Source organism: Rhamphochromis sp. 'chilingali' (genome assembly GCF_963969265.1).
Source record: "Rhamphochromis sp. 'chilingali' genome assembly, chromosome: 1".
Lineage (NCBI taxonomy): Eukaryota > Metazoa > Chordata > Actinopteri > Cichliformes > Cichlidae > Rhamphochromis > Rhamphochromis sp. 'chilingali'.
Genome location: NC_137929.1, coordinates 69,491,096 through 69,514,649, shown reverse-complemented (window position 1 = coordinate 69,514,649; position 23,554 = coordinate 69,491,096). Strand labels below are relative to the sequence as shown.

The 23,554-nt window shown below is 40.5% G+C and overlaps 1 protein-coding gene across 1 annotated transcript in view; it reads left to right on the top strand.

Annotated features, from left to right (window-relative positions):
• Nucleotides 1-4,086: 4,086 nt before the first annotated feature.
• LOC308410019 (protein NLRC3-like) overlaps nucleotides 4,087-23,554 on the top strand; it is a gene marked incomplete at its 3' end in the record, with an annotated part of 43,539 nt that continues 24,071 nt past the window's right edge. Inside the window, exons 1-4 of the mRNA XM_080903076.1 lie at nucleotides 4,087-4,222; nucleotides 12,328-12,443; nucleotides 12,528-12,629; nucleotides 14,861-14,939. Of these exons, the coding sequence (XP_080759202.1) occupies nucleotides 12,355-12,443; nucleotides 12,528-12,629; nucleotides 14,861-14,939 (270 nt within the window). The 5' untranslated portion in view covers nucleotides 4,087-4,222; nucleotides 12,328-12,354. The remainder of the gene's footprint in view (nucleotides 4,223-12,327; nucleotides 12,444-12,527; nucleotides 12,630-14,860; nucleotides 14,940-23,554) is intronic.

Genomic DNA, 23,554 nt, shown 5'->3' with positions numbered 1-23,554 from the left:
GCTCAGTCCTAGATCCTGCAGTTTCCTGTCCAGCTTCGAGGGAACGATGGTATTGAATGCTGAGCTGTAATCTACAAACAGCATTCTCACATACGTGTCTCTCTTCTCCAGGTGTGAGACGGCAGTATGTAGTGTCGGGGCTATGGCATCATCAGTGGACCTGTTGTGGCGGTATGCGAACTGTAGAGGGTCCAGTGAGTCGGGTAGTGCAGAGCAGACGAAGTCCCTGACAAGCTTCTCGAAGCATTTGCTTACGATGGGGGTCAGGGCTAAAGGTCGCCAGTCGTTTAATGAGGAGATGGTGGAGGATTTGGGTACAGGGACGATGGTGGCCATTTTGAAGCAGGCTGGGACTACAGACAGAGAGAGGGAAAGGTTGAAGATGTGTGTAAACACTCCAGCCAGCTGAGCCGCGCATGACTTAAGGACTCGGCCAGGAATCCCGTCCGGACCAGTAGCTTTGGGCGCGTTCACCTTCCTGAAGCACCTCCGCACATCCTCCTCAGACACAGTGTGCGCACTGACGTCATCCGCGGTGCGCACACTGTCCGGTGTTCTGACAAAACGTCCTACCTTGTCAAAACATCCTACCGTAGCGTAAATTTATGGTCTTGTCTAAAATTCAATTCAATTCAATTCAATTTTATTTATATAGCGCCAAATCACAACAAAAGTCGCCTCAAGGCGCTTCATAGATACAGAGAAAAACCCAACAATCATATGACCCCCTATGAGCAAGCACTTTGGCGACAGTGGGAAGGAAAAACTCCCTTTTAACAGGAAGAAACCTCTGGCAGAACCAGGCTCAGGGAGGGGCGGGGCCATGTGCTGTGACCGGTTGGGGTGAGAGAAGGAAGACAGGATAAAGACATGCTGTGAAAGAGAGACAGAGGTTAATAACAGATATGATTCAATGCAGAGAGGTCTGTTAATACATAGTGAGTGAGAAAGGTGACTGGAAAGGAAAAACTCAATGCATCATGGGAATCCCCCGGCAGCCTACGTCTATTGGAGCATAACTAAGGGAGGATTCAGGGTCACCTGGGCCAGCCCTAACTATATGCTTTAGCAAAAAGGAAAGTTTTAAGCCTAATCTTAAAAGTAGAGATAGTGTCTGTCTCCTGAATCCAAACTGGAAGCTGGTTCCACAGAAGAGGGGCCTGAAAACTGAAGGCTCTGCCTCCCATTCTACTTTTTAATACTCTAGGAACAACAAGTAGGCCTGCAGAGCGAAAGCGAAGTGCTCTAATAGGGTGATATGGTACTACAAGGTCATTAAGATAAGATGGGGCCTGATTATTTAAGACCTTGTATGTGAGGAGCAGGATTTTGAATTCAATTCTGGGTTTAACAGGAAGCCAATGAAGGGAAGCCAAAACAGGAGAAATCTGCTCTCTCTTTCTAGTCCCTGTCAGGACTCTTGCTGCAGCATTTTGGATTAGCTGAAGGCTTTTCAGTGAGTTTTTTGGACATCCTGATAATAATGAATTACACTAGTCCAGCCTGGAAGTAATAAATGCATGAACTAGTTTTTCAGCGTCACTCTGAGACAGGATATTTCTAATTTTAGAGATGTTGCGCAAATAAAAGAAAGCATTCTTACATATTTGTTTAATATGTGCGTTGAAGGACATGTCCTGGTCAAAAATGACTCCAAGGTTCCTCACAGCGTTACTGGAGGCCAAGGTAATGCCATCCAGAGTAAGAATCTGCTTAGATACCATATTTCTAAGCTTTTCAGGGCCGAGTACAATAACCTCAGTTTTATCTGAATTAAGAAGCAGAAAGTTAGCGGCCATCCAGGTCTTTATGTCTTTAAGACATTCCTGCAGTTTAACTAATTGGTGTGTGTTATCTGGCTTCATGGACAGATAGAGCTGGGTGTCATCAGCATAGCAGTGAAAATGTATGCTATGTCTTCTAATGATACTGCCTAAGGGAAGCATGTCAGAATCAGAATCAGAATCAGAATCAGAAAGGGGTTTATTGCCAAATGTTGAGCAGGTTTACAACATTAGGAAATTGCTGCGGTGCTTCAGTGCAAACATAGTGTCATAAATAGCACTTAAATAGACATGAAAAAATAAAAGTAGGAATAAGAATTAAAAGTGCTACGTAGAAAGATATGTGCATGAGATATACATGAGATATATACATGAGAATAAGAATTAGAGTGCCACGTAGAAAGATATATACATGAGTGCAGGTGGTGATCAGTGCCAAACATGTATAATGTAAACAGAATTGGTCCTAGCACTGAACCCTGTGGAACTCCATAATTAACCTCAGTGTGTGAAGAGGACTCTCCATTTACATGCACAAACTGGAGTCTATTAGATAGATATGATACAAACCACTGCAGTGCAGTACCTGTAATACCTACAGCATGTTCTAATTGCTCTAATAGGATATTATGGTCAACAGTATCGAATGCTGCGCTAAGGTCTAGCAGGACAAGCACAGAGATGAGTCCACTGTCAGAGGCCATAAGAAGATCATTTGTAACCTTCACTAAAGCTGTTTCTGTGCTGTGATGAGCTCTGAAACCTGACTGAAACTCTTCAAATAAACCATTCCTCTGCAGATGATCTGTTAGCTGTTTGACAACTACTCTTTCAAGGATTTTTGAAATAAAAGGAAGGTTGGAGATTGGCCTATAATTAGCTAAGACTGCTGGGTCTAGAGATGGCTTTTTGAGTAAAGGTTTAACTACAGCCAGCTTGAAGGCCTGTGGTACATCGCCGATTATTAGAGATAGGTTGATCATATTTAAGATCGAAGAATTAATTAATGGCAGGACTTCTTTGAGCAGTTTTGTAGGAATGGGGTCTAAAAGACACGTTGATGGTTTGGAGGAAGTAATTATTGAAGTTAACTCAGAAAGATCAATTGGAGAAAAAGAGTCTAACTTAACATCAATGGTACTAAGAGTAGCTGTAGATAATATTACATCTGTGGGATGATTACTGGTAATTTTTTCTCTAATGATAAAAATTTTATTTGTGAAGAAGTTCATGAAGTCATTACTAGTTAACGTTAAAGGGATGGTTGGCTCAAAAGAGCTCTGACTTTTTGTCAGCCTGGCTACAGAGCTGAAGAGAAACCTGGGGTTGTTCTTATTTTCTCCAATCAGTGATGAATAGTAAGATGTTCTGGCTTTGCGGAGGGCTTTCTTATAAAGCAGCAAGCTATTTCTCCAGGCTAAATGATGATCCTCTAGATTTGTGACACGCCATTTCCTCTCCAGATTACGAGTCATCTGCTTTAGGGTACGTGTTTGAGAATTATACCACGGAGTCAGGTACTTCTGATTAGAGACCTTAGTTTTCACTGCTACCTCACTGTTAATGGCTCCGTCGTATAGGTAGGACGTTCAGATGGCCAAATCACACTATTAAAACATACTTCCTGCATGGTTTTATTTAGGTAGCATGTTCAGATGGCCAAATCAGAGGAATGGCTTCACTTTTGCGAGTAGCTGGAGAAGAAAGAAAGAAGTGTTGGTGTGAATCGCAGCCACTTGACACTCGGCACTGAGACAAGTTCACAACTGAGACAACTGAGCTGAGAGAAATTAAAATACAGGAGTGTTGCTCCACCATCATCAGCCAGCAGGCCCAGCCTGGCTCCACCATCAGCTAGCAGGCCCAGCCAGCAGGCCACAACCAGGCTCCACCATCAGCCAGCAGGCCCAGCCACCAGGCTGTTTGTGTAAGAAAGCTCCGCAGAACAGATGCGACATTTAACCTGCATAAAATGAAATAAGTAATTTACACTGCAAGTCACATTGCTGTTTTTTGTTTCTATTCTGATAGATTACACTGAAACAAAGACAGACAAACTATTACCTTATTTGCAGTTAAAAGATCAAAATGATCCCACACAGCAGAAACATTTCTTTTTCTTTCGGGCTCCATTTTGTTATGGAGAGATGTGTATTTATTTATTTATTTATTTATTTTAAATCTTTGCGAGAGTAATTTTGTGGGGGGTTTTTTTGGTGGCGACTCATTCCGTTGGCGGATGCGGTACCTTTTAAACAGTTTGGCGCGTTGGCAATGAGCGATACAGCAGCTGTATCGATCACGTGACTTTTTCTTAAAGCGACGCACGCACCGACACAGGTATCGCTAGGTGAGCTTGATACGTGCGTCACTGTTGCTGGATTGGGATACAGCCCAGCTGAGGAGTGGACCTTGTTGTTGGTGTATTTGAAGAAACTGTAAGTTTGCTTTGTTTCCTCCTTTAACAGTTTGTCTTCAAGAACTTTACTGTTTGTTCATCTCATGTTTGATTTCTTCATGCAACAAACTGTGTGTGTTTTTATTTCCGGTCTCTCCTTTAAAGTCAGTGTGTAATGTTTTCCGACGAGGCCGAGCGTGTCCGCCATTTTCTGTTACTGTGTGATCAGACAAAACACACAGAATGTGTTCTGAGCTCGACTGGAGACACTCCTGTTTATATTCACAGGAACAGCAGGAGACGGAGAGCGGACTTTGTAAATGAATATTTTGTATAAATTTGTGTTAGATGCAGATTCAACATGTCGGTCTTAAAAAAAAAACTGCGCCACAAACTGTTGGCTCCTCTCCAACAGGAAGAAGTGTTACAAAACACACAAAAGTTACTGTAGTTCACTAAAACTGAAATCACAACTGAAACTAGATCAAAAGAAAGCTAAAATAGAAGTTAAAAACTACACGCAAAAATTAAAACTACATTATTTATCAGGGCTGTAGACTAACTTTTTGTCATGGTTGCACCGGTGCACTTAAATTTTTCAACCGCATCGCTTAACACGCAGTTTTACATGTGCACTTTTTTTTGGGGGGGGGGGGTGACAGTCCAGATAGACAATATTCATTTCTAAATGATCATGTGAGACTTCATCAGAATTGTGAACATCACAGCAGATGCCTTTGTGTGAAAGTAACTGAGAATAAAACACAGAAAAACATGGAGATTTTTCTGGTCTGGCTTTTTATAGCAGATAACCTTAAAAATATTCTGCAATATTCTGCAATTTTGCATAATTTTTATAATTTTAAATTTCTTTAGTATTGCACAACAGAAATTAGGTGTTCTTGTCCAAGGTCATTTAAGTGACAAAAAAGAAAGAAAAAGACAGCGGCTGACAGCACTGTAAACAACGGTACACTGGTGGGTAATAAGCAAATGAATAATGCAGAAAACAGAGATTTGAGACAGGAAACTGTTCTTGAAGTACACAGAAAGAGAGAGAGAGAGCTGTGCATGAAGTGTGATTTATTTATTTTTTATTGTGGTGGAAGCAAAACAGCAAAAGTCAGTGTTCATGTTAGTATCTGAAGAATTGATGGAGAAAGCACTGATTCAGGGGAATAAGTGGAGTATTTCTGGCTGTAGCTCAGGTGGCAGAGCATGTCAGCCACTAATCAGAAGGTCGGCGGTTCGATCCCAGGCTGCATGCCAAATATCCTAAAATACTAATCCCATGTTTGCCTACTGGTGGCGCCAGTGTCAGTCTGTCTGTCAGTGCGCCCCAGAGCAGCTGTGGCTACAATGTAGGTTGCCATCACCAGTGTGTGAATGTGACTGAATGTTGTGTAAAGCGCTTTGGGGTCCAAGTAAAGCGCTATACAAATGCAGGCCGTTTCCCAAAACAGATATCCTGCTGTGATCTTTGTTCTGTGGGTTAAATGAGAGGATAGAGAGGCTTGTTTTAAAATTATAAAATGATTCCTGTAGTCCCAGAATAAAAATAAGTTTTTAACATTTGGATGTCACAACATATCTGAATTGAAAAACTCAAGTCAAAGTTTGTTTCTCTAGCATATTTAAAACAGCTCAATCGACCAATGATATCCTGCTCAACTAGAGCCAATAAGCAGATTTTTAGAGTGTTTAACAAGATTGGGCTGCTCTTACGTTATTAAGACGTTAATATATTTTTATTCAGGGCCGTGCAGAGAGGTTTAAAGGGGCGGGTGCTCAAAGTTAAAAAGGGGCACATTGAACCAGGCTGAATAACAACAACACACATTCATCAAGAATCTAATATGGGAAGGGCAGGGCTGTGTTGATCTGAGACTGTAGACATTAAAAAGTCCACAGGAGAGATGGTAGCTGATTAAACAAGTGTCATGAGATAATAACTAAATGCAAAGATTGGTGACAGCGCTTGGAACCATAAGGCAACAAAAAACTGTGAGAAATAATTTAGGCTCTGCCTGTGAATCACTCTTTGCTTCTCTTCTTCCTTCCATCCCATCATTTCATATATCACTCTCCACTTGCTGTCTATCTGAGAACAAGGCACAACTTGCTATTGCAATAAACTATAATCTAATTATCCACACCTAACAACTCCAGCACTTAATCTAAAATAAAATGATGACAGAAAAATGTTATAGCCCTGCCTTTAGTAGCCTCATACAGCTCCTACTGTTTCCTCCTCATGTCCTTACCAGCCATGTCTGCACAATGTTATATCATGAGTAATATTATTTTTAAAAATCCATCTAAATAAAACACACACATGCACACACACACAGTGACATTTTAGACCTTCTTCAGAATACTGTATATACTATGGGCATCATGGTGCTGATCCAGAATCCTTACATTATTATTTATTACTAGAGCTACAATAATAAAGCAATGAGGAGGGGGAAGTAATAAATATGAAATAATGTATTTATGATGATTCCATGTGTTTCACTATCCACTCTGTGCAGGGCAAAGCTTATTACATGTTTAAACTGTAGAGATACAATCATTTTACTGCTGTAAATTCCAAATTTTGTCTTATTTAAAATATAAATCTAATATAATCTGCTTCTTAATGTATGTTCTTTAAATTACAGCTTGTGTTTTTAATATATTATAATTATAATAATTATTATGTGGACATGCATATTAGATCGTTTTTTTTTAGTGAAATATAATCCCTCCAGAAAGGCAGGAAAAACTCTGTAACTTACTTTAAAACTAAATATGTTCCCTAAAACGGTGACAGAGCTACAGACCCATGACAGCCTTACACAGGTAGCCAGCAGCTGTGACCAGCACTACATGTGCAGTTAATAAAAGGACAGGTAATGTTTGTCGCGCTGTTGCACACACAGCACGCTCGTTTGTTTCAGTTCGTCAGTTGCAACAAGACAGCTTACCAACGTGTACGTAATAAGCTGATACTCCTGGGTGCTACACACTACAGTGCACGCTGTACACCTACTTACTGGTTTTGTCGCATCAGTCTGTGTCTCTGAGTTAACTTGTGTTTCTCCTACAGCTCCGGACCGCTAAAAATGCGCGTGCTCTTTGTGAGCTCGTTCCCGGCTCGTAACCAGCGCGTTCTGCCGTCAAGGGCGATCATTGGTTAAATGTGATCATGTGACTGATGCAAGCCAGATCCTTTTATTTAGCAAAACTGTGATTAATAGTTAAATATTATTGTTGATGGGCACAGACAGGACTCCGCACGCACACACACATAAAATAAATAAATAAATAAATAAAAAAAATTTAAAAGTTGCCTCAACAAAAGGGCACTTTGGGCACTCATCAGGAAAGGGGCAGGTGCTCAAGCCCCTCTAGCCCCCCCCTCTGCACGTGCCTGTTTTTATTATAGGTTCAAAATTAGGAGCCACCACTGAAAATGCTTTATCACCTCTGCTCTCCTGCTCACTAACAGCTGCCTAAGCTTGACCACTGTTTCACAGTAACTGCTGTCAGATTGAAACATCTGTTTGACCATAAGCCAGTGGTTCTTAAACTTGCTGGAGGTACCGAACACCACCAGTTTCATATGCGCATTCACCGAATCCCTCTTTAGTGAAAAATAAAATATGATTATTATTTTTTTTCATATTCAAGACATAGATATGTTTTTTACTGGTGTACGAAATGACCCATGCATGAACATCACCTTGTTCAAAGAACAAAACCAACACAATGCATGAACTTAAAACACATTAAATACCTGCAAATCTGTATGACTTTTGCTGTTGCTTTTGAGAGTCCAGTTCAGATGTGGCTTCACCGTGGCAAGTGCCACTCTCATGTCATTTTCACAGCAAAGTCTGTTGCTTTTCTTTGTTTTTATGTCCAGCATCCTTGACAGGGATTGCTCGCAAAGATATGTTGTAACAAATTGTATAAAAAAAAGTCCACGGCTTTCTTAGCAATAACTGAATACTTGTCCATTTGTCGACAGCAAAACGTTGAGAGCATTGTTGTTCTGAAGAGTTGCTGTTGAACTAGGGATGGGTATTGATAAGATTTTAATGATTCCGATTCCATTTTCGATTCTGTTTAACGATTCGATTCCTTATAGATTCTCTTATCGATTCTTTTTTTTTTTTAAAAAGGAGAACACTAAAGTCGATTAGCTTAGAACTGTGTTTTATATCTTCTCTTTGAACAAGATAGAAATTTAGGAGTAACATGGCCTTACAAACCCAACAGTGAGATCTTAAGAGATCCAGCCTATAGCTCTTCAATGGGGTGTCACAGGGTCCCCAGGAAAAAAATGTATATGTAAAATAATAAAATAAATATTCTCCTGTAGCAATAACAAAGTTTAACATAAATTATTCTGTAGCAATTACACAAGAATATCCAGTAATGTCCTGCCTACAATTAAACACATTCACTTACCAAAGTGAAATTGGGGGCATCTGTTGTGGCAAATGGGTGCAAGCCTTTGACCACAAACTTAGTCACTGCTCGGTGACATTCGTCTATCCAGGCCTGAAAGGAGACGCTACCGGTAGACTGCAGCGAGAACTGCCAGCATCTGAGCCAGCCAGACTCTGTCTGTCTCATCATGGTCACTAAATGCAACGCACAGTAATGGCAGGTTTTGTAATAAGGTAAATCGCGCTAACATAATATGCAATGCTAATTGATTAGTTACCTGCAGTATTAACGGGAGAGGACGTGGAAACGCTACCGCTGCTGCTGGGTTGAGCTTCGCTAGTCCGGAGCGGATCAAAAACACGACATTCGTTGAAAGCAATCGCGTGTTTTTTGAGCAAATGCTTTTGCATGTTTGTAGTGTTTCCTCCCTCTGATGAAATCTCTACTTTGCAAGTATTGCACGTTGCCCTGTTGTCATCCTTTCTCATAAAGTGTAACCAAACTTTTGAGCGTTTGTGCCGCTCAGGCGCCGTGTTTCCTACTGGGTAAAAGACGCTACTCAACGTGATGACGTCATTCGGGGCGACTGGAATCGATAAGGGAATCGTTTATAAAAGTGGCAAACGATTCCAAGGAATTGAAACAGTGGGAACTGGTTCTCAACAAGAACCGGTTTTCGATACCCATCCCTAGCTCTGACATCTGCTGTCTTAACAGCAAACGTGAACGGCTGTCTCACCCATGCTGGATATGAGTCTCTTGTAGGAAAATATCTGTGGAGAGACTTTGCAAGCTCATCTAAGTGCGTTTCAATTGTTTGCTTCAGTTCCGTGGATACAGAAATATCTCAGATTCCAGACTCATCTTCGATCTTACTTACACAGTTGTCCAGAAGGGGGAAGTTTGCGAAGTTGTTGTTCTCTGTTCATCGTTTCCATAACGTTAGCTTTTTTTGAAAAGCCTTCAGATGTTCTTCCGCTTCTATGATATTGACTCCACCACCCTGCATCTGCTGATTGAGAGCTGTGACTATATCAGTCGTGTACGCTAAAATGAGAATGAACTCAGGATTTTTGAAGCAATCTGCATGACAGTGTTGGTGCAAAAACAGGGCTAATTCCACACACATGGCTAAAACAGGATTCAGCACCTGTCCCCGGGACAACCACAGAACATTAGAATGGTACAGAAGTAATTCGAATTCAGAGCCCATTTCTTTACACAGCTCACTGAAGATGCGGTGCCTCAGAGCACTATTTCGCACATAGTTCACACATTCCACCACAGTTTTTAATACTTCTGCCATTTTTGGGAGCAAGGTTTTTGTTGCCAATGCATGCCTGTGCAAAATACAATGCGTCACAATGATGTGTGGTGCATCGGCTTTTACTAGCGCACCACAACCAGAGTTTCTTCCCAGCATGACTGGAGCTCCATCTGTACAAACTGCAACCATATCCCATGAAAGATTGTTGTCTCTGAAGAAGTCATTCACAAGCTTCTTCACATCGGCTGCCTTATTTGTTGTTGTAAGAGGCTTACAAAATAAAAAAATCTTCTTTTATCATGTCATCTTTCACATAGCGCACAAAAACAGTAAACTGGCTTAGATTAGCAGCGTCTGTGCTCTCATCGAGTTGAAGGCTGAATTTTGCCGGGCTTGAAATCAGATCCGTGACTACTTGAGCCAAGATATTTTTACTCATGTCTTCTATTCTGTTGCTGACGGTCTCATTTGAAAGAGGAATTTGGGATAATTTACCTTCGGCGACTGTTCCGAGTGTCAGATTCGCCATCTTTAACGCCGCTGGTTTCACGAGTGTTTCACCAATGGTGTGTGGCTTGCCTTGCTTTGCGATCAGGTAAGCAACTTCGTACGATGCTGTGAGGATCGGTTTGTTAACGGGTACAAATCCAAGAGCAGGCAGAGTGGGCCTTTCATCGAATCTGGCTCTCTTCACCTTGAATTCATCAAGTGTTGTGTTCTTGTATTCCCCATCTCCATGTAGCTTCAAGAAGTGTTCCTTTAGTTTTGCCGGTGCGAGACTAGAGTTGCTCAACTTGGCGTTGCAAATCATGCAGATAGGACGCTCACTCCCATCACGTTCCGTGATACATGTGAATCCATATTGTACATATTCGTCCAACCACTTTCTTCTTTTGCCCGAGATACTTAGTATGGATTAAAATATTAACAAAAAAATCACACGAAGTACTACCACGACATTCACACTTTGACTACTGCGTGCGCTACATTCCCTGCAGCACTGATTGGCCAAGCAGTGTAGCATGATCATCTGCAGCCAGTGATGGCCAAAAGGGGGCGTGTCATCACAAATTTACACGATGATTCGGGTATGTCTGGACCTCCGCAACCTCCGCGGTGGAGGCTCTGCCAAACCCCTGAGACCGACTCACCGTAGGGTTTGATCGAACCCAGGTTAAGAGCCACTGCCATAAGCAGGTATAGTGTAAACAACTGTTAGAGGTCAGAGGCCTTTGTAATTACAGTGGAGGTGGATGTATAGATGTGGTAAAGAATTGAATTAAACCTGTTGGCTTCTGTCTGTTTAAAAATCCTTTGTTACAAATATTGAATCTACTTCAACAGGAAGTAATTACAACAACAACACAAAAGTTTTTGCATTGTTTATTCACGCTGACTTCATTAGACCAAATAAAATTATTATATTAAATTAGTGAAAACATTAACAGATATATATATATATATATATATATATATATATAAGTTAGTTATCAGGTATGTCCCAGGCAGTGAGATGTTGAGACAGAAGAATCGTGTTCGAAATAAATAAAACATTGATGAATGTAGTATTTATTTTCATTATGTTTTAATCAGATTTAATATAAAAAGTCATAATTACTTGTACTAAAATGTTATGTTCCTATAAAATAATACCAAGTAATAGTTAAAAATTTCTGTTTGTACACAGACATGATTTAACTCAAAGAGCATATGTCAGTCTCACTGTCTGTGCCCAAAGTGTTTGACCTCAGCTGTCCCAGTAATATACTCATTTCTAATGGTGTCCCTGTTGGTCACTCTTAATAAGAATCTTAGGATAGTTAACTCTGTTACCTCCAGCTTTTAGGGCACTTAACACAGAGCTGTACTCTTAAAATGCTCCTCCTTTTTAAATTAAAACTACACAGTTAGGAAAGAAACGACAAACAACAGAAAATCAAAACAAACTCCTTGTGTTGTTAAAATCTGCCTCGTCCACCTTCCTTTTGTTTTCTGACCACATTAACTCACTTAGAGAGACAAACTCTCACTTCTTATTTTTCTTATTACCATTAAATCAGTGTGTGTCAGTGAATGCATCGTGTGTGCTTCATGGCTCCATCTAGTGGACTGATGGTAAATGGTAAATGGCCTGTATTTGTATAGTGCTTTACTCAGTCCCTAAGGACCCCAAAGCGCTTTACACTACATTCAGTCATTCACCCATTCACACACTGGCGATGGCAAGCTACATTATAGCCACAGCTACCCTGGGGCGCACTGACAGAGGATGGTAGAGCAGCTGATGGCAGCTTCCTCTGCCTCACACTGCTGTCTGACTGCATTCAGCTGACACTGAGATGAAGCAGGAAAGCAGCAGCTGATATCTGGACAGCACACATGATGGAAAGGAGGGTTTCAGTTGATGTGCACATGAATGATTTGTGTTTCCACTGCAGGTAGAAAGTGTGTGTGAGCTGAGCAGCATGGATCAGTGTGAGGACAGAGAGGAGGGAGCCCCTCCCTCTAAAAGCACTCTGTGTGGGGAACATGAGAGCCAGACCAAAGCTCAGAGGTGAGATGACCATCTCTAACTGTCCATGACTCTTCTCCATGTCACAGCTCAGCACTCACATCACTGCTCCATCATTATTCACAGGGACCAGCCTGGACCTCCACCCAGCTCTGTGTCCTTACAGAGTGACCGGTCACATGATCGTCCCATTGATTTTAAAGTCCAGCATCTGTCTGCTGCAGAGAGGTGAGCTGTTAGTAACATGAACTCTTTCTTTTAACTGTTTGATGTTGTTGATTATAAACTGCAGTGCAAACACGTCATTCCCTCAATCCATTTAAACTGTGTCTTTAAAACAAGCCTTTGGTTTCTAAACAGCTGAAAATCCACTTCAGCAAACAGTTACAATAACTTGTACTGCGTGCTAGCTATGACAGCATGACAGAGTTTCTATACAGCTAGGTGGGTGCTATGATGTTACTGGTAGCGAACTTTACTAATTAACCTCATGAATAAAATAGAGTTGCCAACCGTCCCGTAAAAAACAGAATCGTCTCATATTCAGAGAAAATATTATGCCTTTTGTATTGAGGCGAAAAGGAACACAGTTTGTCCCTTACTTCAGCTTCAATGGAAAAAGACACAAAGCTGGAGTTATTCTGTCGTTACGCTGCACAGCTGCCTCTTCTTCTCTCATTCTCTCCCCTCCCTCTCCTGTTGCTACTTCAATCATGAAACTGATCAATGATCAGCTGATCGGCTTTCCCCTTGTTTGTTTATCGCCCACAAAGAAGAAACCAGCGGATGTCGCGCTAAACAACAGCAGCATGTTTAAGCTTGATCAGCTGTTGTTAGAATTTATTTAATATTAATTTCTAGTATCAGCTGATGTTGGCTGGAGCCACAGCTGTAAAGCTGCTGGTCATGATGTCGGTTTGGATATGTGATGGGAGGGAAACATGAAGATGAAACCAGGAGATGTCCTTACTGAATCATCAGAGCTGAACAGGTGACGGAGAAACAGGTTTACCTTTTAGGAGACATGAATGAGTTGAAGGGAAGTTATGAGCTGTTTCTGAGAGACAAATAACACCAGGATCCTTTTCTAAGCAGCTGACAGCTGGTAACTGTGCAGGGGCGGGTCTAGCAAAGTGTTGCCAGGGGGCAGGTAGGGCATTAACAGGGAGAGGGGGGCACAAAGAAATACTTTTCTTTCTTATTCTCATTTAAAATGTCTAGCTTTCAACAAATAATTATCCGTATCTTACAACCAAAGTTTTTATCTGATGTCAAATGTATAGAAATCATACATATACCAACAAGACAGCGTACATCACTGTCACAACAGCGTTTGTTTTCATTCAAAGGCTTTATGGCTTTTCCTATAATACCTGGTGGGCCGGTCTCTAGTCAAAATGCCCGGGCCCATTTTTTTTGTCCCAGTCCAGCCCTGGTGGAGGGGGTGATTATAAATGTCAAGAGTGATTTGTGACAGAAGGATTGGAGGAAGAGTGAAAGGGAAACTTTACAAGATGATAGTGAGACCATGTTATAGGGCTTGGATGTGGTGGCACTGAGTTGACGATGGACAAGATTTCAAATGAGTATGTCAGGAGGACAGCTGAAAGGAGCAGCCAAAAAGGGAAGAAGCAGGATTGTTTGTTCTCAAGAACTCCCCAGTATTTAAAAAGTCTCTCATCTGTTACAGCTTCATTATCCAACAAATATCCCTAAACTAAATACGTCCATCCCTTCATTCATCCATCCATTCTTTTTTACTTGTCTGCTCTTCCAATTCAGGGTCACTTTATCAAGCCTACCCTGATATGGATTTCTGCTTTCAGTTTCCACGTGATAAAAATTAAGTTTACAAGATCTTCTCTAGGAGAAAACTCCTAGAGAAAAGAAAGAATTGCAAAACAGTCATCAGAATAAAATAGAATCTTTATTGTCGCTGTTACAAGAACAATGAAAGGTAGTTTGGCATTTCTCCATGTGTGTGAAGTACACAATAGCGTAAGTATTTACACAATAATTTTGGTCCCTGCTGCTCTCTGTGAACAAACTGTTTTTTACAGTTTCTTGGAAGTGCACACAATGTCTCAGCTCTCTTTCATTAAGAGGTCTGTGATTATTTTTTTTTTTTTTTTTTACTCCTGCACAGTTGGTGTGGAGCACAATAATTTTGTTGTATATTTATAATAACAAAAAAGGATTATTCTATATGCTTTGTTAAAAGTATTTTTAACGAAGATAAATATTGCTAGTGAACTTTGTTCTGGAGTTGTATATTGTTAATGTTCAAATAGTGTCAGCTCCCACTTATTAACAAGTGGGAGCTGGGTTTTTTGTTGTCTTGTGTGTTTGTTTGTTTTTTGTATAATGTGGAGGACCACCAGCATCTTAGGTTGCGTTTCGATGACAATGTTTTGTTGTATTGTTCTGACTCCTTGAATTATTATTGAATTCCTCCACAGAGTGGACCGGGAGAGCTCAGAGGTTCCCAGTGGTCAGTCTGCCCAGCAGCATCAAACACACCTGGACTCCTTATTTAAGGTACATGTACAACAACTACATTTACATCTATTCTATTCACAGTTATTTCCATGTTGTGAAGTGAATACATCATAAAATTATAAATATTAAGCACAAATCAGAATACGCAAGTTTAAAAAAAATGTTTTAAGGCTGGCTTTAGAGCTAGGGTGAGAATGCATGTTGTGAATGTGGTGCAGCAGATAGTTCTAAACACCAGTGTCCACTCAGCTGAAGGCGCCAAAGCCCATGATGTGAGCAAATGGTAACAGTAGCAGTGAAGTAGGATCTTAGAGTAAAATTAATGTCATACTTTACAGGAATCCAGTGAAGTGGTTGAAGGACAGGAGCAATATGCTAAATAGAAGGTATTCTGGCAACGACACAGGTAGCTGCGTTTTGCACTGGGTGAAGTCTATGGAGAAGTTTGAGTGGTAATCTAGAAAGGATAGAATTACATTAATTAACATGGGAGAATGAACCAGAGAATGAACAAGAATAGTCGTATTGTTAGCTGTGTAGAAGGGTTGTTATGAAAGTTTTAAATAAACTGTAAACACTTGGTGAGCGCCTTTTTTAAAGTGGAGTTTATACATTGCAGTGGAGAGAGCATTCAGGTCCGATGCCAAAATGCTGTGTCACGATGGCTGCCGCCCTTATATCTTATACACACACAGAAACACAGAGACAAAAGGCATTTGACAGCACATGATGTGGTTTTATACCTTCAACTCAAAGTATCCTTGAAACCTTTCCTTCGAGAGAGAGAGACACCTTTGTTTTTCACTTATCCATCACCTGGAGATTTACCTCTCGAATCCTTGCTACGGCCTGATAAGGGAGGCACCTTCGTTTTTCACCATCTGTTTAACGTCTCCCATGAACTTACACACACACACACACACACACAGTAGGGCATTTTATGGTGTAATAGAGCATAAAGACATATTTGTGGTGCTATCTGACATGTATATAACTAAGTGACAAAGTGATGTTATAATTATTACTAATGTGATCAATACATAAAATAAATGTCTGTGTAGGTTCTCAGTCATCCAGGTCATCGTAGTCAAAGGAGCTTGCAAAGAAAAGCGTCTGGACTTCTTTAAGTTACTTGAAGAAGTTTCACCTCTCATCCGAGAAGCTTCTTCAGTTCTAAGGTCAAATGGTGGAGAGTCCCAGATATAAACCTAGTGGGAGTAACCCCCCACAGAGGGACAAGAGGACCCCCTGATGATCCTCTAATCGCCTGAGACAAGGTGTGAAACTGGGTGTGGGTCCCAATCAGCCAGAGTTTCGGGTGGGTTCATTGTGAAACCTGGCCCCACCTTATCATGCGAATTCCTGAGATCACCATCACTCTCCACCATTTGACCTTAGAACTGAAGAAGCTTCTCGGATGAGAGGTGAAACGTCTTCAAGTAACTTAAAGAAGTCCAGATGCTTTTCTTTGCAAGCTCCTTAGACTACATAAAATAAAGAAATTTCCATTACAGGGTGTACCCAGCTGCTGTTATGTAGGTGGACATATACCAACTGAGTGATATTTTGTTTTTTTCATTTAGAGTCGTACGTAGTGAGGAGGTGAAATTATTAACAAGATAATCGACCTCTGTTGGGGTAGCGTTCAGATAGCTGCTCTGCTCTGTGTTGGTACAGGGCATTGGAGATGATAGCAGTGGGTGGATTATATTCTTAAACTTAGTTACAGCACTTTCAGAAAGACATCTACTTTGATAAGGTCTACTCTCCACCGCTGTGTAATCAATTATTGTAAATGTAAATGTTATCAGGAAATGATCAGACAGGAGAGGGTTTTCAGGAAACCCTGTTAAATGTTCAGTTTCTATGCCATATGTTAAAACAAGATCTAGAGTGTGATTAAAGTGGTGGGTGGGTTCTTTTACATTTTGAGAGAAACCAATTGAGTCTAATAACAGATTAAATGCCATGTTGAGGCTGTCATTTTTAGCATCTACATGGATGTTATAATTATTATAATTAATAATTATTTTATCTGAGCTCAGAACTAAATTAGATATAAAGTCTGAGAAATCAGACAGAAACTCTGTGTAAGGCCCAGGTGGACTATACACTGAAAAAAAAATATGTTGTTGGATTTACTTAATTCAATGGTGGACATTTGTTGCACACAGATGTTTTGCTTTGGCAGCAACTTAAACAATTGAGTTAAATTAACACAATTTATTCATGTTCAATAAGCCTGTGCAATTTCTGTTGATAAAATGTGACTTAAACATGTTTTGATGAAGTAATTTGAGCTCTTGGAATATTTTAATCCTTCACAATTTTCTCACTTTATCCCAACACCATTCAATAACTTTTACCCAATACTACTTGGTCACTTAAATACTACATGTTATCTTCAAATTACATTTTGCTATTATATTCTAGTATCAAATACACAATTTTCAAATGGAGGCCTTATAACAGATTATATTGTTCTCTTCCAAGATGGTTGCTGGCATCCACCAGTAACCTTTCAAAACAAAATGTCTAATTTCACTGCATTGACAGTAGGTAAAGAATTAAACTGACATTACTCCTCCACTGAATCTACATAAATCAACAGTTAAATAATGTCAGTTCTTCCGTGTTCTCTGGAATCAATCACAGCAAAGAAATTAGACTGTTTCTTTTGAAAAATGTTGGGAAAGAACAAATCAAGATCAAAAATCAAGATTCAGTTAAACAACAATTATAACTAAACAATTTGAGATAATGTTAGGGGATAATGTGCAACTGGATTATGGACTTCCTCACTAACCGTAGACAGAGTGTCAGAGTGGGTAAGAACACCTCTTCCACCCTTGTGGTCAACACCGGTGCCCCTCAGGGGTGTGTCCTGAGCCCTCTGCTATACACTCTCTTCACCCATGACTGTATTTCCTCCTGTGCGTCCAATCTCATCGTTAAGTTTGCCGATGACACTACAGTGGTCGGACTTATATCCAACAACGATGAGACAAACTACAGGACAGAGGTGCAACAACTAGAGTCATGGTGCCACGACAATAACTTGGTCTTAAACGCCAAAAAGACCAAGGAGATCATTGTAGACTTCCGGAGGAAGGGTCATAACAACCATCTGCCTCTCTTTATTGGCAGTGGGGCGGTGGAGAGGGTGAGCAGTTTTAAATTCTTGGGGGTAACTGTGACCGAGGACCTGTCCTGGGGCAACCATATCACCTCAGTTGCACGGAAGGCCCAACAGCGCCTCTACTACCTGAGGAGACTGCGGAGCGCACACATTCCCAGATCTCTGATGCTGAACTTTTACAACTGTGCCATCAGCAGCGTTCTGACGTATGGATTGCTAGTGTGGTTCCCCAGCTGCACCAAGGCCGATCAGCAAGCACTCCAGCGGGTGGTGAAAGAAGCTGGCAGAATTATTGGAACAAGTCTGCCAGAGATTAGTAACATCTTCCCCACTCGCTGTCTGAGGAGGGTGCACAGTATCCTGCGGGACCAACATCACCCTGCGCGCCACCTTTTCCATCTGCTGCCCTCAGGGAGAAGGTACAGGTCTATACAGGCCAGAACATCCAGACTGGCCAACAGCCTGTATCCACAGGCTGTGAGGCTTCTGAACTCTCTGCCCCCCTCTCACGGACAATAACCATATCCAACTTCTAAATAGCACTGAACTGGTCTGCATTGGTGCATCAAATCTTTATTCTCTTCCCCCTCCCGAATTTCTTATGAACATTACTTGTCATGTTCTTATGTTGTTGTTAAGGATTGTCTTATTGCACTGGAGTCACACTGGGTTAAATATTTACACTTGGGTTTTAAGGGGTACTCTTCCATTATTTTATTTACGGGTTGTACGGAGCCCCAAACGCAATTTCATTGTTCTCTGACAATGACAATAAATACTTAAATAAAAATTAACATTAAATTAGGTTACTGAATTGGCAAACACCTTCCTATTAACATTACCCATTTTACCCCAATAACTAAAGAAATTAGCACTTGCAGGTCAAAACCTTTTATTCAAGAGATGCAAAAATAACATTGATACAGTGACTGTCAAAAATTACGGCACTGATCATACTGTGACATCTTGGTTCAAAACAGCACACTTAGAAATATTCAACGTTCTTTACTTCAACTGAATGAAACTGAAAACACCATTTCACACGACCCATATGGGATATTTAGATTGTATAACTGTTCACGCTACATCTCTTCACTAGTAAAAGAAAGAAAAAAAAATACAAAGAGAAATTTAAAAATGCTGCCAAAATGCTGTACAGAGCAAAAGGAAAAACAAACAACAACAAAAAAAAATGGCCCTGTCCTCATGGCAGTTGCAGAGTATATAAAAATGAACCCTGCGATCTGTTCCTGGAATTGAGCTTCAAAAATGCAGCAGAACAAGTGTGAGATTTAAATGTCTTCTCACCTAGAGCTGATCACCTTGCATGCATAACAGTGAGCTTTCCTTGCAGGAGCAGTTTTGTCTTAGTTGTGAGCTTTTCTTGAGAGCTGAGTTGCATCCAACTCCATTACCACCCTTTGCTACACTTTTGAGGTGATTCAGAGCTGTGATGGGTAACTCATATTGAAGGAATAAAAAAGGTCCAAACAGCATGGCTACTGCAAAGGTCACGTTATCCAGATCTTGAAGAACTACTATACCCTCGATGATGATGCCAACATCAGAAAAGTCATTGCCTGCCGCATCCTCTGGAGACAGATGTTCATTGTGGTTTTCTCAATCTGTGCAGTGGCCTCAGTCAAGTCCTGGTTAAACACAAAACATTTCTTTATGATTCCTTTTTAAACTCATCTCTTTTGAATCTACCAGTTCTAATGTTAGAGTAATTTAAACCAATGCAAGCAACATAGTAAATAGCTATAGCCAAAGAGTGGCCTGCCATGCTGCCATTCATGGTCTAACAGAGTTTCTAAGAGAGGGTGAAAAACATAATTTCAAATGCTTTACATTAGTTTTTGTTAGAAAGCCACCGGCCCATCAGAAATCCAGGTTATGTCACTCAGAAGATGTTAGAATTTAGACTTTCAGCCCCACAATTTGGTTAGCTGTTGGTCAGTTGGTCTTTTTTTTTTTTTTCCAAACAAAAGCTAATGTAAATATTGGTGGGATTTTCCTTTGTTCACTAGAATGACAAATTTAAAGTTTTTTCACACTGATGTGACCCCTAATACAGGGGTGGGGCCTCAAGGGCCGGCGGATGAGTTCACTACCAGGCCTCATGTGAACTTCAAATTATTAAAGAGGACTACTGGTCCTAACCAGTCCAATGAGGATCAAGTGGATAACTAAATACATTTTTAAATGTTGCAAAGCCACAATCTACTCATAAAACACTCACCATGAACTCCTGCACCAAGATTGCAATTGTCTTTCACACAGATGTGGAGCACTTTGATGAGACTCCCTTTGAGCATTAATGTCATCCTAAAGTATTATAACAAAGAAAACAGAGATTTGTGAACTTTTCAGTAGCACAGAAGAAAATGATCCCAGACAAAAACTCTTGACTTTTTAAACCAGTCAACATGCAACACCAGCATCTACAAAGCAATATCAAAAGTTCCTGTTTGACATCAACTTTATGGATATATAGTTTCCAGAACATATATTTTTAAAAAAAGATAAATTTTTCTCAGTGGGCCAGTAAATGCATGACGAAAATTATGGCATCCTTTCAGTGGAATCAGTACTCACTTGTAATAGTTGACTGTTTCAATGGATGCAGCATAAAAATCTTTTACTGACCTAATGCAATACATATACACTTTGTAGTTAAAGAATTTTAAAGTTCTTACTGTCATCATGGCAGCTACATCCTTTAGCTTTGTGCCCTGTTCCCCCGATCACTTTGCAAACACTTTCAGCAGACTGTCAGAGAGAAACTCAGCTCCGTCAGAAACCTTGACTGTAAAGGCATGGTTGGGATGCACTGGAATGCTGCATTTTATCTGAAATGACATAAAATTATTTTGAAATAACAGCAGGCATTGTGCTTGGTTAATAATCAGTAATGTTTTGTTGAATAAAAACTGTGTTTCCAGATCTTATGGGATTCAAAAAATCCAAAGATGTTTGTTCCTGATTTGCAACCCAACAACCCAGAAGTTACAACTTCATTTTAGTTCAAGTGTGCATTAATGTGAGTCCAGTAATCACCTTTCTGACAATACATACAGGTATAAGTTAAACCTATGGCAGATTTTGGATTTCTCAGTTGTATTAATAGGGTGGTCTATTTGAGTATGCATGCACCTAATAATTATAAAAAACCTATTATAATTAAGTTACAGAAACCTTAAGCGAAAATAGAATATACTTTCTTACCATAACACCTTGAACCCACAATCCATCAGCTGACTCCTGGTGAAATGCAGAATAGAGGTCGTCTCTCAATGTGCAGCAAAAAAAAACAAAAACAAAAGGACAGCAGGTGAGGGCAGGAGGGGTAGGGATGTAAGCTAGCATAATGCCGCTGATGATATTAGCTAAAGCTATTCAATGTCCAAAATCTCACTAACACCATGGTGCAGTAAATACACAATGTAACTGAAGAGTCAGTTGGCAAATCTATTCACACAGAAAACCAAATTATGTTATGAGTGCCTCGTAATTAGGTTTAATGTGATATTACGGCTCTTGTGCCAAAGACAAATTCAAATGAAAAAGCGCCAATTCTTTGACAACAGATAAAACAGCAAATAAGCTAACGGCTCTTTTTTAGCATGTTACATGGCGACACTCTAGACGTTTAACTACATTTGGCTGAAATATGGTAAATATTAATTCAAAAAATCAAGACATACCAAAAACGTAGAGTTGACTGCTCAACTTGACTGAGATGGATGCCTTTTTTAAACCACGATCCAAAGCCCGCGAGACGAAATCACGCGTGGTTTCACGAGATTTAACGTTGCTATCTTATTGACTTACTTCACCTGAACATGATATGAACAATTTAATACACCCTTTCTGCATATCATGTAGTTTTTACACTATATAGTTACATTTATCTTTAAAACATGAGGCAATTGTGTTAAATACATGCAAGATGCTTACATAAATCCAAGAGATGGCCAGTCCCTTTTTTTTCAGTGTAGATGATAACAAGTAAGACTGGTTTCTGAGTTTTACAGCTGGGGTGGACAATGTTAAGCATCAGGCTTTCAAATGAATTAAAAGTCTGTCTTGGTCTTTCATTAATTAATAGGCTGGTGTGAAAAATTGCTGCCACACCGCCCCCTCGGCCTGTGCTTCGAGATTTCTGGTAGTTAGAATGACTCGGGGGTGTTGATTCATTTAAACTAACATAATCATCCTGCTGCAACCAGGTTTCTGTAAGGCAGAGTAAATCAATTTGTTGATCAATTATTAAGTCATGTACTAACAGAGACTTGGAGGAGAGAGACCTAATATTTAATAATTCACATTTTACTGTTTTACTCTTTGGTTCAGATGTGGATACTGTATTGTTCTTTCTTTGTGATTGTTTATGTTTAAGTTGTTTGTTGCTGGTTTTTAGTTTGTTTTTTGTCTTTTTGGAAGTCTCTATGGAGATGGGTTTTTGGGAGGTAGCAGGAGGAGAGAAGCTGCAGAGAGGCGTGTAAGACTGCAACTCTGCTTCCTGGTCCCAACTCTGGATAGTCATATTTTGGGGGGTTTAATAAATTTGTCCATATTTCTAGAAATGAGAGCTGCTCCATCCAAAGTGGGATGGATACCGTCTCTCCTAACAAGACCAGGTTTCCTCCAGAAGGTTTGCCAATTATCTATGAAGCCCACATCGTTTCTGGGACACCACTAAACATGTCACTCCTGGTCTGATTGGGAAGGGGACCAGAGAAAACTACAGAGTCCGACATTGTTTTGGCAAAGTTGCACACCGATTCAATATTGATTTTAGTGACCTCCGATTGGCGTAACCGGGTGTCATTACTGCCGACGTGAATTATGATTTTACTGAATTTACGCTTACCCTTAGCCAGCAGTTTTAAATTTCCTTCAATGTCGCCTGCTCTGGCCCCTGGAAGACAATTGACTATGGTTGCCGGTGTCTCTAGCTTCACATGTCTGAGAACAGAATCGCCAATTACCAGAGTTTGACCCCCGGCGGGTGTGTCGCTGAGTGGGGAAAAACAATTAGACGCATGAACAGGTTGGTGGTGTACCTGGGGCTTCTGTTTAGGACTATGCTTCCTCCTCACCATCACCCAGCCGCCCTCTTACCCCAGCTGCTTGGGGTCTGCCGGGGAACAGCTAGCGGGGCCTACGCTATCTTCGGCTTCACCAGCTACAGGGGCCTGGCTAGCTATAGGTGAATGAAGGGTGCAAAGCTGAGTCTCCAATTCAGTAATCCTGGCCTCCAGGGCTGCAAATATGTTATATTTCTTACAGGTATCAGTACGGTCAGTACACAGAAAGTGTGCTTCGGATGAAGCACGTGAAGATTATACTATGAAAAAAAATAATGTATTTAAAAGTTTTTAATTAAATTGCTAAGCAGATAAGCTACTCAGAAACACCACTGTGTTTGAGCAGGAACAGGAAGCGATTAGGACTGGGCGATATGACCCAAAATTCATATCTCAATATTTTTTAGCTGGATGATAAGATG